Genomic DNA, 14,695 nt, shown 5'->3' on the forward strand with positions numbered 1-14,695 from the left:
TTTTTGCAGATTATTCTTTCCTTTGCAAAAGTAGTAACAGCCATTTCCTCACAGGAATTCTCTTTTATCCTTATAGAGGTGCTTCCCAAACCTGTGTAAATTACCCAAAATTGGGTAAAAGTGTTTTTCTTTGGGTAATGACACCCAAAGCCATTATCCAATCACAACAGTTCATTTAAATAGACTTAATTTTATCTACATTGGCTATAAATGACTTTCTGGTAAATGCTTTTGGGTGCTGAAGGAAAAAGTTTGTCTTATCATTTTCCTAGAGCATTAAAATCCATTGGCCATAATGTCTGTGTAATCTGAACAAAGGAAACCACTTTTCTGGTCATTATTTCTCATCAAAGACACTTTAGGATTATTTAGCATATAATTGGTCAGGTTAGTTGTACCTAAAGTTTTGAGACAATAGTGGTAAATCATAGATCAACTGTAAGAAAGCAGTTGCACAGATTGTAACTTGTTTTGTGTTAGAATTATTGTTATAGCGGTATTTCTCCTCTCAAAACAGTTACAAGGTTTGTTTTTGGTTTAGTTGTAGAAATGTGATGTGAATGTACTTGGAAAATATTCCTGCAGAATTTATGAACAAATCCTTTATTAATGAAAGCTGCCTACAAAGTGAATTGAATTGTATCAGTACTGGTAACTCCTCTAAGTCAAGCTTGTGAACTTAGTGATCATATATTTTTATTTCTCCTGAATGAATGTCATATGTACTTTACATATTTTTGCTGTAGACAAAATATTTTTGACAAGTAGTTTAAATGAAACCTACTTTTTATCCCAGTCCATTTCCTGTTTAGAAGTTTCTTTGCTGCTAGAAAGAACTAACACTTTTGCATTGAGCAATAAAGTACTGCTTCACGTGACATTAACCATCAATATCTTTTCCCCATTTCGATCTAGAGCTAGACTATTTGGATTTGTTTACTAAACCTGGTTAAGAAAAAAGCATGGCATAGTACAATATTTAAATCTGCCTGATTTCTGAAGTTACCATTTTAAATCTGCCTGTCTTCTAAAGTTACCATTTTATAGTCATTGATGTTGGGAAATCTTACCCTTAGGGTAGCTTTCCTGTACTATATGCATTCTGGAGTATTTATTATCCCATGGTTTATTGTAGAACTTGAATAAAAAATAAGAGAAACAAAATGTCTGGGTAAAAAAGTGTCCATTTTATACTAGTTATTGTTCACATTCTGTTTTTATAAAATAAAGCCATTTTAAAAGCAGAGCTAATTTCCACATTTTTACTATTCTACCACGGTAGATACTTCTGTTTCTTTGTAATCTTGTGCAATATACGAACTAGAACAGGAATCAATGGGATTATCAACAAATGGGATACCCAGTCATTTGTTAAATGTTAAATATCATTTGGGTTGAAAATAATTTTATTTTTATATACATTCAGAAAACGTGCAGAGTATTTGCTATAGAGAATTGATAATCTTATCTCTGAAATGCCAAAATATTTTGCTCTACTTATAGGAAATAATACCCATGGTAAGTATTTTAAAATTATTTAAAATTTATTTATAATTATAGTTCTTTGTTTGTTTAATCTTTAGTCCAAATTGGAAAACCGGGATTATAGAGATGCTCAGGAATTTTCAGCTGATGTCCGATTGATGTTTTCCAATTGTTACAAATATAACCCTCCAGATCATGAGGTCGTGGCCATGGCACGGAAACTACAGGTGACTAAAAATTCATTTAAAACCATGAATTCTACTTTAAATGCAAAAATGCACAATGTTTTATAAGTAGAGTAGAGTAATTTTCAGAATAACTTTAAAATATTTTATATATTTGGGAATTACAATTCATTTGCTTACTCAGTCTTTAAAATATGTATTCCAAATGTCAGGGGTAAAGGTTTTGTACCTTACTTTGTTGATCACTGATTCCTCTCCTCAAACACCAATGAGAGGCAGAAGCAAAGCACTCACATTCTTTTGCATGATTTTTTTAAATTGGAATAACCATGGAAAAAATCTATTAAACTTCTGCCAGCATTAATAAATTTATTTTATCCAAATAACACTGCTGGAATCCTTGAAATCCCACCCTCGGTGATGTTATTATATTGCTATCATACCTCTTGCATTCCCAAGTGGCCAAATGAATAATAGAATAACGCCCTTCACCTATCCCTGTGTGGGCCCTCAAGATTAAGCCAATTTTGATCAGAAAGTGCCTAGTTTGATAAAACTGCAGGAAAGGTGGTGTTCAGGATAATAATATCCTTCCAAGGAACATTTTTTCCCCTGAATTGATTCAGAGTTTGGAGATACCAATATTTTGTTCCTTTTAGCGCGGGCACCAGGAAAAAAACCTCTTCAGAATAATGCTGGGATATATTTTCTCAAGCATAGCATTCATATGCCCACTGTATTTTTCCAGGATGTCTTTGAAATGAGGTTTGCTAAAATGCCGGATGAACCTGAAGAACCTGTGATTCCAGCTTCCTCTCCAGTAGTAGTACAGCCACAACCCAAAGTGCCCCCACCATCGTCCAGTGACAGCAGCAGTGATAGTTCTTCTGACAGTGATAGTTCATCAGATGATTCTGAAGAAGAGCGAGCTCAGCGGCTAGCAGAGCTCCAGGAACAGGTAAAACGTTTGTGTATCCTGCTTTTGACTCTTGACTGTATCCTCTTTTCTCCAGTTACTTCCTTAATTTTCATTTTTGGATCTGGGATCAGGTTCTGGTTTTTTTCCATACCAACTGCACATGTACAGTTCTAGCCCACACCTTCCAGTTTTTAATGTTTCACCACATGTATGAATAACAAACAAAAGAAAACGAACCACTCTAGCTTACAGTTTCATGCATCTAGTTAATGAGCTTCTTTCCTTAGTTTTCCTTCACAAAGCTTCCTGTTGCCGAATATACTGCACGAATCCTCTTACTGGCAGGAAAGAGTCCATTGAGCACTTTGGCTTTGCAACTTTATTCCTGGCCATCTTCCCCTTGCTGAGGTTGAGAATGTGATAGGGATTGTTGTGCAACAGATGAAACAATTCCAGCTTGCCTGTGAATCTCACAATCACAAGAGGGAGTTGGTTGAGCCTGTGCCTGGGCCTTTTTGCATTTATCAAATCTTGATTGGGTAAGGACAGAGATTCCAAGACAGAAGCTCAGTAGATAGTATTAGACTAGCAAATACTTCTTTATTGCCTGTTCTGGTGATATAGTAGCCACTAGGCTCTCCCTTCAACATTTAAAATGTTAAGGAAAACTTTTAGTATCATAACTCATTCAGTACTACTGGAAAAGATAAAGATGCCCTTAAGGCAAGCTGAAGTCACTGGTGATAATATGGATATATGTATACTTGGTTTTCTTGGCAACAAAACAATTTCTGCCTTCCAATCTATCATAGAAGCTTGACTGTTGCTTCCAGTCTCAGGAATGGCCAGCCAATTACTGCCATTTGATATTAAGCAGCATTGTTGACAGTTGCTTCAGTATGTTCCTACTCATCTGGGCCATTCTACACTTTTTCTTCTTTCTCTCACATGTATACGTGCACACACACACACACACAAACAGAGGTGTGCATTCTTTGAAAATGATATAGAAAAAGGGGCTTTTGATCTTATATGAGCACAGCACCTGTTTGCATTTAAAGCAGTCCAAATTTTTTTCAGGTGTTTGACTGCAAATAATGGCACTGCTTTAAAGTATGGACATTTGTGTAACACTTGGAAGTTAAGGAATTTTTTTCAGGCTTTTATAGAGACCTGGAAACACTTTATCTGCTTGGTATGGGTCCAAAGCAATTGCAAATCTTTTTTGAAACATGCACAGTACTAAGGAACATATAGCTCAGCTGTTTGTGGGCGGGGGGGACGACAATTAGTTGCACACCAAAGTGAGTGTGGGGTCATCGCATCATAGGATGGGGTAAAACAAACAATTTTTTTAAAAAAATTGTATTGATCTGTGTGTCTGCTCCTTAGCTTAAAGCAGTGCATGAACAGTTGGCTGCCCTGTCACAGCCACAACAGAATAAACCAAAGAAAAAAGAGAAAGACAAGAAAGAAAAGAAAAAAGAGAAGCACAAAAAGAAAGAAGAAGTAGAAGAAAATAAAAAAAATAAAGCCAAGGATCCACCAACTAAGAAAGCTAAGAAGAATAATGGCAATAGCAATAGCTCAAGGTTAGTTTTCTCTATCTGCTTTATCTGTAGCATGAGGATGTTTCCAGAAATATAGCACAACGTCTATATTTTGTCTATTTAAATTCTGGTAGAAGACACATAATTTTAAACAAATGTGCAGAATTTTTCAGATTTAAAACACAAACCAGTTATTCTGACCTTAGCAAATGTTTCAGGCTTGGATCACTCCTGGAATATTGGTATGTTTGGTAAAGTAATAACTGCTATTAAAATCTAGAGTTTTGAATACAGAACATTACAGGTTTGAACATTTTGCCACACCGCAGTTTCTAACCATATAATAAGTGTAATTATTATATGGTTAGAAACAGTGTAATTTAAATCAGTATGCTACCGTGCTTTTAACCTTAAGGTTTCAAAATTATATACTGTATGCTTTCTTGGTTTTCATGTAATTGAAGTGTAAGTACAATTTTGGTTTTAGCAAATGTGTTCTCTAATATTAAAGGTCTAATTCTACAGTAGAACTCCAAGAAGAGTTCTCTGTAGAATTGAATATTCCTTGCTTATACTATTGAAATTTGCAAAATTATTTTAATTTCTTAAGGCTTAGAATATAGTTTTAAAATGACCGTTCTTTCTTTGTGAATAATGGGACGTCTTTTAAAGTTGTCTGGGTAGTGCCCATAGCCTCACTTCAGATAGAAGTTCTGATTCTGCTTTTTAAGAGATAGTTTAGACTTCTATACCTAGTCAATGCAATGTATTACAATAGTGAAAAGCATCCCAAGGCGGTGTTTTGCACATATAGGACAACTTTTTAAAGAAACCATTACAGCAGCTTCATCTTTGCAAGGGTCATTCATTACATAAATTGATTCTGGCTATACCTAGTTCTGTCTACGTCCAATTTCAAGCAGTCCTTTAGAACAGTTTGTTTTTTTCCAAATTTCCTGTAAGCTACAGAACCTGTTATTTTTTAAAAACAAAAACAAAACCTGGGACCCTCCAATCAAGAAGCAAAATTACAGTCATAGAAGCTTTTTCTCACTCTAATATTGTTGCCTTACAATGGACAGTCCATTCTTCAAAACATTATTATCAGAATAAAGATTGTCCATTGCATACCTTTGGGAATTACAGTCAATTTTAGTTTAACCTCAGCAACACCAGTATCTAAAAGTTGTAGTCTGGATGGGTTTATTCATGAACGTTTCATTCATTGTAAAGATGTTCAAAGGACAAACCATATTAGATGTAATTCTTCTTCTGCCAGTTTAAGAAATGGAAATAAATGCAGGAAAATTATTGTTGTTCCTTTCTATCGAGCCGTCCATCTCCTTATTCATTGGTTAGATTAGAACATCACAACACAAAAGCAGGTTTTACATTGGCTTTACAAACAAATCTAAAGCTAAATACTCTTAAGTGTAAATTATTCTTCAGTGATCATATTATTGGATAAATATAACAGTACATACATCCCCTGTGAATTATTTTGATCCTACTGGGTGTACATTTCTACTGATGAAACAATTGGATCCTGTATTTCAGGCTGAAGTATTTCTATTATTTTAGCCTTAAGTATACAAAATGCAGGGTATTGTACAAGAGAGGTATTCTGTTCTAATTCAGGTAGCTCTCTTCACTTTTTGTGCTTCTAGAAAATGGAGCTCAGATTAAAGATTTAACATTTAAAGGTGGTGCTTTAGCATCTCACCAAAGCTGTATGGATGAGACCAGTATTTTTAAATTGTGTGTCTGTTAAATAGGTAGGGTTGTAAGAGGTTTTTAAAAGGAAATTGTAGGAGATGACCAGGCGGAGCCTGAGGACAGGATCAAATGAATAACGGAGTTGGAAAGGATTGTTAAGGTCTTCTAGTCCAACTCCCTGCTCAAGCAGGGGACCCTATACCATCTCACACAAATGTTTGTCCATTCTCTTCTTAAAAACCTCCAGTGTTGGAGCACCTACAACTTCTGGAGGCAAGTCATTCCACTGATTAATTGTTATCACTGTCAGGAAATTCCATCAGTTTGGAGTCACTACACTCCCTCAAGAGAGCCTAAGTCCACCCCCCCCCTTTCCCCCTTGAATTCCATTGACTCTTATCTAGCGGCAGTTTGCCTTGTTAGTTAGTTGTTTGATCCCGCCTTCGGCTCAGCCTAGTCATCTACAGGAATTTCATAAAAGACTCTTCTGAATCTGTGGCTTGAAGGATAAAAGTGGGCATAATCCCTACAACTTCAGTTCAGCTATCCTCTTAAGTATATCTCTTCTTGTCAGTGCTCAGAAGATATTTAAATATGGATTGCTTCCTATATGATTTGCATTGCTCTTATAACTGCTTGTCAAAAGCTACCTAATAATTTTTGAAACTTAAAACTTTGGCTTTCTAACATATAGCTCATTGAAATAGGCATTACCATGACTCTTTGAATGTAGAACACCATTCTACTAAATATAATCTAGAATAACTTCTTTGTATGAAAATAGGGAATCGTTTTGTTTCATGTAATAATGCTTTATCATTGTTCTTTAAAGTAATAAGAAGGAGCCTGTGACTGTGAAGAATGCCAAGCCACCTCCAGTTTATGAGTCAGAGGAGGAGGAGAAATGTAAGCCAATGTCTTATGAAGAAAAAAGACAATTGAGCCTGGACATTAACAAGCTCCCTGGTGAAAAATTAGGCCGGGTTGTCCATATCATCCAATCAAGAGAACCCTCGCTCAAAAACTCCAATCCTGATGAGATTGAAATTGACTTTGAAACATTAAAGGCATCCACCTTGAGGGAGCTGGAGCGATACGTAACATCTTGTTTACGGAAAAAAAGGAAACCTCAAGGTATTTTTTTTCAAGTTCAGAATAGTTTTTTTCCCCAAATGCCAGCAGTGTCTACTAAATCATTTTCTATGGTGCAGAGATGGAAAATATACTAAAATTTATGCAAGAGTCATTCATTTTGAAATTGTACCTTTTCCAGCAAGTAATAAATTAATTTTTTTCCAGAACAAAAATACAGGTAGTTCTGTTGAAAGTTACAACAGCCTTGGAAAGGCTGCTTTATGATCAGTAAAGCACTTCTGGCTATTGTAAAATATGCACTCTCCCCCTTGCACGATCACATGCCTGCCCTCTGGGTGCTTGGCAACCTGTTCACCCTTTATATTGGGTTGCCAAATGCCCCGCAATCAAGATTATTATCATTTGCAATCTTCTCTACTGTCTTCTCCAGAAAGTCAATGGAAAATCAGCAGGGTAGATTGCAAGTTACCGCCGCCCACTGAGACGGCTAGTCTCTGGGAGCTGACTGAAAGTACTGCCTACCAGATGGAGTTCCCTCTCTCTGCCAGGTTGTGGAAACATTGCTCAGAACCTGAAGTTCTGATCCCATTTTTGCAGCCTGGCAGAGATGCTCCTTTCCGTGCACAGTGGATTGCTCAGCCCCTCTGCTGGGCTGCGGAAATGGAACTCAGGTCCTGAAGATCCAAGCATCCATTTCTGCAGCTTGGCAAAAGGGTTCTCTTCCGCAGACGGAAGAGCGCTGGAAAACTAGCAAATGCCATTATTCTAAAGCAGGGGTAAGCAACCTTGGCTCTTTTATGACTCGTGGACTTCAACTCCCAGAATTCCTGAGCCAGCCATGATGAGGGGAAAGGGAGAGGTTTCCAAGCTGAGCCGTGCTAGCTCAGGAATTCTGAGAGTTGAAGTCCACAAGTCATAAAAGAGCCAAGGTTGCCTACCCGTGTTCTTAAGACTAGAAATATTTTTCTAATCTTTTGTCGTAATAGTTTGGAAGCCCCTTCTCCAAACAGTGTAGTTTGGAGAAGTCTTCTGACAATGGTGAGAATGGAGCCTGCCGCAGGAAAGGTGGAAGGTAAGTGGGCCTGGGTATGGTGAAGTGGGGAGAGTCCTGGGCTTGCTGGACGTGGTGGAATGGGGAGAGGACCTGGGACTTCTCAGGCTCAGTGGGGCAGAGAAAGTGTCCTCTTCCGAGTTCTCCGTTTAAGGACTTGCGTGATCAGTTAATGACCAGAATGGGGAGAGCCAGATTGCAAAATAGTAGAGCATGAAAATGCTAAATTACTTGAGAATTTCAAATTTTCAAACTCCCTATTCTATTCCCCTATTTCCTAAAGCAGAAGATAGCAAACTGAATTGTTCTTGTGCTTTCAAGACAATGGAAGCGTCAGAACATAATTTCTGTTCTTCTGAAATCAGTGTTTCATTAACCTAATTAAAACGCAACCATTTGTGGAAATCTTTTATGTGAAAAATAGTTCTTTGGACTATTTCTATGTTCTGACAGATTACACTGACAGACTACATCTGCCAGTGGAATGAATTCTTCTGTAACCTATCCCATAGTATCCTATATGTGAAAGATTGGGGGCCCTTTAGATTGGGGAGCAAGTAAAAAGAAGGGCTTTGGGGATAGGGGAAAGTAAACAAGATGAAGTCCCACTGTATGAGCAGACACCCAAACATCTGATATTTAATAGGAATATTTCATGGCACAAGAATAGATTCTGATTATTGTTTGATCCAATGACAATGCTATTACCTTGTTGCAGCAGAGAAAGTGGATGTAATTGCTGGTTCTTCTAAAATGAAGGGATTCTCCTCTTCAGAGTCTGAGAGCACCAGTGAGTCCAGCTCCTCCGACAGTGAAGATTCAGAAACAGGTTAGACGCAGATTATTTAAAGACTCAATCCCATACCTGTTTCCTGTATAAATAAATGTATTTTTAGTACTGGCTTGGTCTTTTAATTTTTTGGGTTTTTCTGTATTTAAAGTAATATGTATGTATCTGTATGTGGAATCTTCCAGTTTGGATCAAATATGTTGAACAAGTGCCATATAACTGATATGAACTACATTATACATTGTAATTAATTTAATCTGACAGAACTTTTTTATAATTTATGCCAATACAGTTTTATATGTAATGAATTAAATTAACAAGCTACGAGAAACAATGATTTATTACCTAAAATAACACTTTTTGTACAGAACATTAAACTAGTTTGAAAGAAAATACAAATAGATATAAGCCTGCGTGTGTGTGTGTGTGTGTGTGTGTGTGTGTGTGAGAGAGAGAGAGAGAGAGAGAGAGAGAGAGAGAGAGAGAGAGAGAGAGAGAGAGAGAAATGATGTAGAGAAAATAAGATTTTTGAGGAAAACAGGCGAAGCGGGGCAATTATCATTTGTATTGCCAGACAAAATTTTTATATTAACTGAGGGGTTTTATAGGTTTCACATAATTCAAAATACAAACATTGTTTGTAAAATAACAGAGTTATACTTCTATGTGTAATTTTTTTTAATTGAAAGTTTGATATTGGCCTGATCCAAAAAAATTATACATGGTTATTTAATTCTCTCAGAGGTGACAGCTTTTACAGTTTAATAAATAAGTATTTAAAATATATAAAATTCTGCACACTTTGTTAATTTTGTAGGTGTTTGGCGTCTACAACATTTTTAAGTATTGGCCAGTTCAAGGAATAGTTGAGATTTTATCCATTAAACTACTATTCCAAATGTGATTGTACCTTCAAGTCCATTTTTGACTCCTGGTGACTATCTGCGAAAGTCTCTACAGTTTTCTTGGCAATATTCAGAAGTGGCTTGCCATTGCTTCTTTCTAGTGCTCATTGAGAGTGACTGACCCAAGGTCACTCACTGACTTAGTAGCTTCATTCCCAAAGTGGGACTAGAATTCAACAGTCTCCCAGTTTCTAGCCTGGTGCCTTAAACATTATACCAAACTAGTTTTTTGCGTAGACATACTTAATTGAGTCTGAATTTTTAAAATGGAAGGCTGCTCAAGCAACCATTTTTTCCTTTACCTCTTTTTCCTTCTGTTCATTGTCTGAGAACCTTCTCCAGAAGGTTGAGGAATTCACTGCTTTCCTGAACAATATACACTATGTCACAAAAAACAGCTGCGTGAAAGGAAATTGATCTGAAATTAGTGGAATAGGTGGGATTTTGCTGTACAGTGTGCTCAATTTCTACTTTAAAAAAATAATCTATAATATATTGGGATTTCATGTAAGGAAGTAAGCAGCTTTATTTCTTCTTATTTATATTGCTTGTAAAAAGACTTCTGTTGGCTTTGTGTTGGTTCATAAAAGGGGAAGGGAAATAATACAAATACACTTTTTAAAATTATGTTGGCAGAAGTAATAGGGACTTGTTAATCCAGGAATTTACAAAGGCATTTTTGATTTTAAAATTAATTTCAGATATAGATAACATTCTGTTTTTTTATTCCTCAAGCTGCCATATTTGTTAAAAACAAGTTCTTTAGAATCACAATTCTGCAGTGAAGTTTTCTATGTAGCAGAGTAACAAAAATATGTACTGCTTGTATTTTTATTAATAGAGTTAACTTTGATTTATGTTTCTGCACTAGACCTCTGTTATTTATAAATTTTGAAGTCATCTTGATGAAGCCCTGATACTAGACAAAGACTTCCAGCTTTTGACTAGACCTGAGACACAAATCCTTACATAGTCTACATAGACTGGTAAAAATAAAAATAAAATCATTTTAATTTTGTCTTCCTTCCAAAACAAATTTATTTTTCATTAGTGGCACAAAAGATAGCTATGATGATGTGCCTTCATTTTTATCATAGGTTTTTTTTTGTTGCTGTTGTTTAGAAAAAGGGAGGCTATCTCTTCACTTTATTATCAGATCTTAAAGCAGGGGTCTTCAAACTTGGCCCTTTTATGACTTGCAGCCTTCAACTCCCAGAATTCCTCAATCAGCGTGAGTTGAAGTCCACAAGTCATAAAAGGGCCAAGTTTGAAGACCCCTGTCTTAAACCCTTGCTAGCAATTGAGTTTTATTCATTTATTTCATAAATGACTATAGACCAGGGGTGTCAAACTCAATTTCATTGAGGGCCGCATCAGCATTGCGGTTGCCCTCAGGGGGCTGGGTGGGTATGGCCAGGGTGGGCGTGGCCAGGGTGGGCGTGGCTGGAGTGCATATGGCCTACTGGGTGAGCATGGCCAGCTCTACATCGTTCGCATCAAGGGTGCCTATGGGGGCCCGGGCAAGAGTGGGACAAATCTGAGGGTCTTTGGCAGAAGGAGGGTCTCTGGGCCAGGGCCAAGGCAGTGGGGGCTGTTCCTTCACTGTTTCCAGGATGGCTTCGCAGGCCACATGAAACCACTTCGTGCGCCGGATCCAGCCCCCGGGCCTTGTGTTTGACATGTCTGCTATAGACTGTTGATTCATCTTGTTTGTGTCACTCTTAAGGGCATTTTTATAGTATTTCCAAGTAGGTTTATATTGTTTTTTATTAATGTGAAATGTTTTTTTTACTTATTTTTAATTATTGCTTGATGTGCTTGTTTATTAGATTAGCATGCATTGTATTTTGATAAAGTGACTTAAAGAGGTTTATTTTAGAAGCGGAATGTAGAAGAAGGTAGTATTTACAAAGAGATAGCCGCTTAAATAAAATTTTGTGCCACCTTGAGTATCTTAGCTGATAATCTTATGTCAGTATTGGTTTTTAATGAGATCTTTCTCTTCTGTGTTTTAACTGTTCTTGTTGTCAAGGGTAATAACAATCATTTCACACACGGTATAAGCATGTTACATGTTTTCAATGTGTAAATCTACTAGGGTTGGATAAAATTTCACTGTAAAATGTTTTAGTACTTCATCAGACTTGTCAGGTGTAGCTTCATGTATTGAATATTTAAGAAGATACTAAACTATGCCCAATTTCACATCTCTAGATAGTCGGGCGATAAAACAGAAAGAGGATTTAATTGTTGATCCATTTCTGTTTTTTCACATAACATTGGAAGTGCATATGGATGTTCAGTATGTTTTGAGTCTAAATTGTCTCCAATTTGAAATGCACGATTTCAGTTGCAAAATGGTTATTTCAATTATTTTGGGAGTGTTGGGAGCTTGAAACAATATACTAAGTGGTGTTTGAAGTTTAAAACTCTCCAAAAACAATCGAACCAGTTTGAATACAAGATGTTTTGTATATCAACGGTTTATAGACTCTGAGCTTGTCAGCTGCAAAGCTGACAGCCCAGATTCGATACCCGAGCGCTGCACAGTGGAATGAGCTCCCTTTCCTTTCCTTTCCTGCCCACCTCCCCAGTTTCTGCCCACCTGGTAGTTTGAAAACATGCAAATGTGAGTAGATTAATAGGTATCACTGAGGTGAGAAGGTAACAGTGTTAGGTGTGCCTTTAGCACATAGACACGCTGGACACATACCATGGAAAATGTCTTCGGACAATGCTGGCTCCCTTGGCATTGCACCCTAGAGTCGGATACAACTGGACAGGGAAATCTTTACCCTTTTACTTTAAATTAGTAATATTCAGCTAGAACTTAAGCAATGAAGTTTGACTAATTAAATAATACGATAATGCACTAACTTATATTTACCTGTATTGCATACCTGCTGGAATACAGTTAGTCCTTGACTTTTGACCATTCATTCAGCCACCATTCAAAATTATGACAGTGCTGAATGAAGGGACTGATGACTGGTCCCCAAACAGCAATCCCCATGTTGTCATGTCATCCAAATTCAGGCCTTTGGCAGCCTGCGCACACTTCCCTTCAGCCGCCTATCTCCCCACCCCCCACCCCATCTATACCCCTTTGGCTCTCTGCATTATGCAGCCTCTGTAGCCCTAGCTAGCCTTCACCACCTGCCTTCCCTTACTGGTCAAGCATGCCCTGCCTGACCCTTTGCAAGGCAGCTGCTGACCACATGAGACTTTCTTCCCCAGGTTGTGCACAGTGGTCTCCTTGTGAAACTTGTGGCAAATGGCCTCACGTGGCCAGCAGATGCTGGGAACCAGGCTGGGAACGCTTCATCAGCAGCTGGAGAAAGGTCAGGTGGGGCAGCAGAGTGCAGGGTAGCAGGAGCCATGAGATGCCAGGTGACAGCAAGGACAACTGCAGCTGTGGCTTCCCAGGGTGGCCAGAAGTGGGTCAGGCTAGGGCTGGACTTCAAGCTTCTTGCGGCCCCAGAGCCATGGCGCACCAAGAAGTCCCTTTGTGCTGGGATAGGGCTGAGCTTTTTGTTTGAAAGGTTTTACACTATGCTGCGGCTCAGAGCTTCTTGCAACCCAGAGTCCAGCCCCGACTCAGCAGCATGGTGCTTAGAGGCTTCTTAATGTGCCGGACCTGTGGTGCGCCAAGAAGCCCCTTTATGCCATGCTACTGGGCAGGGCTGGGAGGAGGCTTTGCACTGTGGCTCAGGGGTTCTTTCAGCCCCAGAGCTACAGGCCTGGCCCAGCAGCTTGGCAGAAAGAGGCTTCTTCTAGCGCCACAACTCTGGGCCAACAAGAAGCCCCTGAGCCACAGCACAAAGCCCAGCGCCAGAGTTGCAGCGTGCCAAGAAACCCCTGTGTGCCGTGCTGTTGGGCCAGGCTGAGGCAGCTGAGGCTTCCAATGGCAGCTGCAGTTTTGCTGCAGCTCAGGGGTTTCTTGAAACCCTGGAACCGCAATGCTCCTAGAAGCTACAGCATATTCTTTTCCTGGCCTCCCTGCATTTGTACACATGCGTGTGTCCCAGCCTTCCTGAGCTCATGTCTCACTGCAGCAACTCCTTGTAGGTAGCCTGCCTTCCTCATCCTCCGTATTCCTTCCCTTGGACTTCCTCCACTTCTCACTTATCGACCTGCACATCTGGAGTTAGGATAGCAACTAGGACCGTCAAGATTGCCGTCGCTAAGCGATGCAGTCATGCAACATTGTGCTTTGCAACAGCATTGCTTAGCAACCAAAATTTTGGTACCAATTGATCCTAAAGTTGATGACTACCTATGGGAGCTAAGATTTTTTACCTTTGATTTCCGTGGAGTATAGATTGCACCGGAATCTTTTACAGCTTTTTCAGACTGCAATTTATAGTGACTTAGTAAGGAGAAGAATCGGTTGTGAACTCATATGTACAATGTCAGATGAGTAAATGAGACTGTACTTTAATGCGTTATGGTTTATATTCTTGCATAATCTCCCATCATGAAGAAGAAAGTTCATGTCCTGGCCTTGGCTATAAATAGCTCCTATTTTTGTTTGGATTAAACTTAGGCTTTTTTGAAAAGCTCAGATGGTTTTTCTTAAATTCTCTTTCCCTTCTGAAATCTACATCATAACTTAGTACATTGCATTCACTGAGGAACATTTTCATTGAAATGATTCAGCTGTGAAATTTTAAATAATGAGTAGAGATCCAAGAGCTGGCTGGCTGTTTGCACAGGGCTAGGCAACATGTTACAATGTGCACTTCCAAATGTTGCCTTTGCTTTAATGCAGGCATGTCAAACTGCCAGCCCGCGGGCCGGATGCGTCACATCGAAACCACGCCCACCCCATTGTGAGCAATGGGGAAAAAGTCACGATACTTTGCACGACGTCATATGATGTCGCAAGTTTGACATGCCTGCTTTAATGTATGAGGAACAAACTATATTTTTAAAAAAGGATCTTAGCAACTCGCTTCTGATGTATATAAAATGCATGTCTTTTATCTGGCGTAATTTA

The 14,695-nt window shown here is 38.5% G+C and overlaps 1 protein-coding gene across 2 annotated transcripts in view; it reads left to right on the forward strand.

Annotated features, from left to right (window-relative positions):
• BRD4 (bromodomain containing 4) overlaps positions 1-14,695 on the forward strand; it is a 94,017-nt gene that overhangs the window by 54,148 nt on the left and 25,174 nt on the right. For both annotated transcript variants that reach the window (XM_081319957.1, XM_081319958.1), the window contains exons 8-12: positions 1,584-1,712; positions 2,419-2,628; positions 3,982-4,181; positions 6,688-6,989; positions 8,720-8,830. In XM_081319957.1, coding sequence (XP_081176083.1) covers positions 1,584-1,712; positions 2,419-2,628; positions 3,982-4,181; positions 6,688-6,989; positions 8,720-8,830 — 952 coding nt within the window. The remainder of the gene's footprint in view (positions 1-1,583; positions 1,713-2,418; positions 2,629-3,981; positions 4,182-6,687; positions 6,990-8,719; positions 8,831-14,695) is intronic.

This window comes from Vipera berus (assembly GCF_964194415.1).
Source record: "Vipera berus genome assembly, chromosome: 2".
NCBI classification, from domain to species: Eukaryota; Metazoa; Chordata; class Lepidosauria; order Squamata; family Viperidae; genus Vipera; species Vipera berus.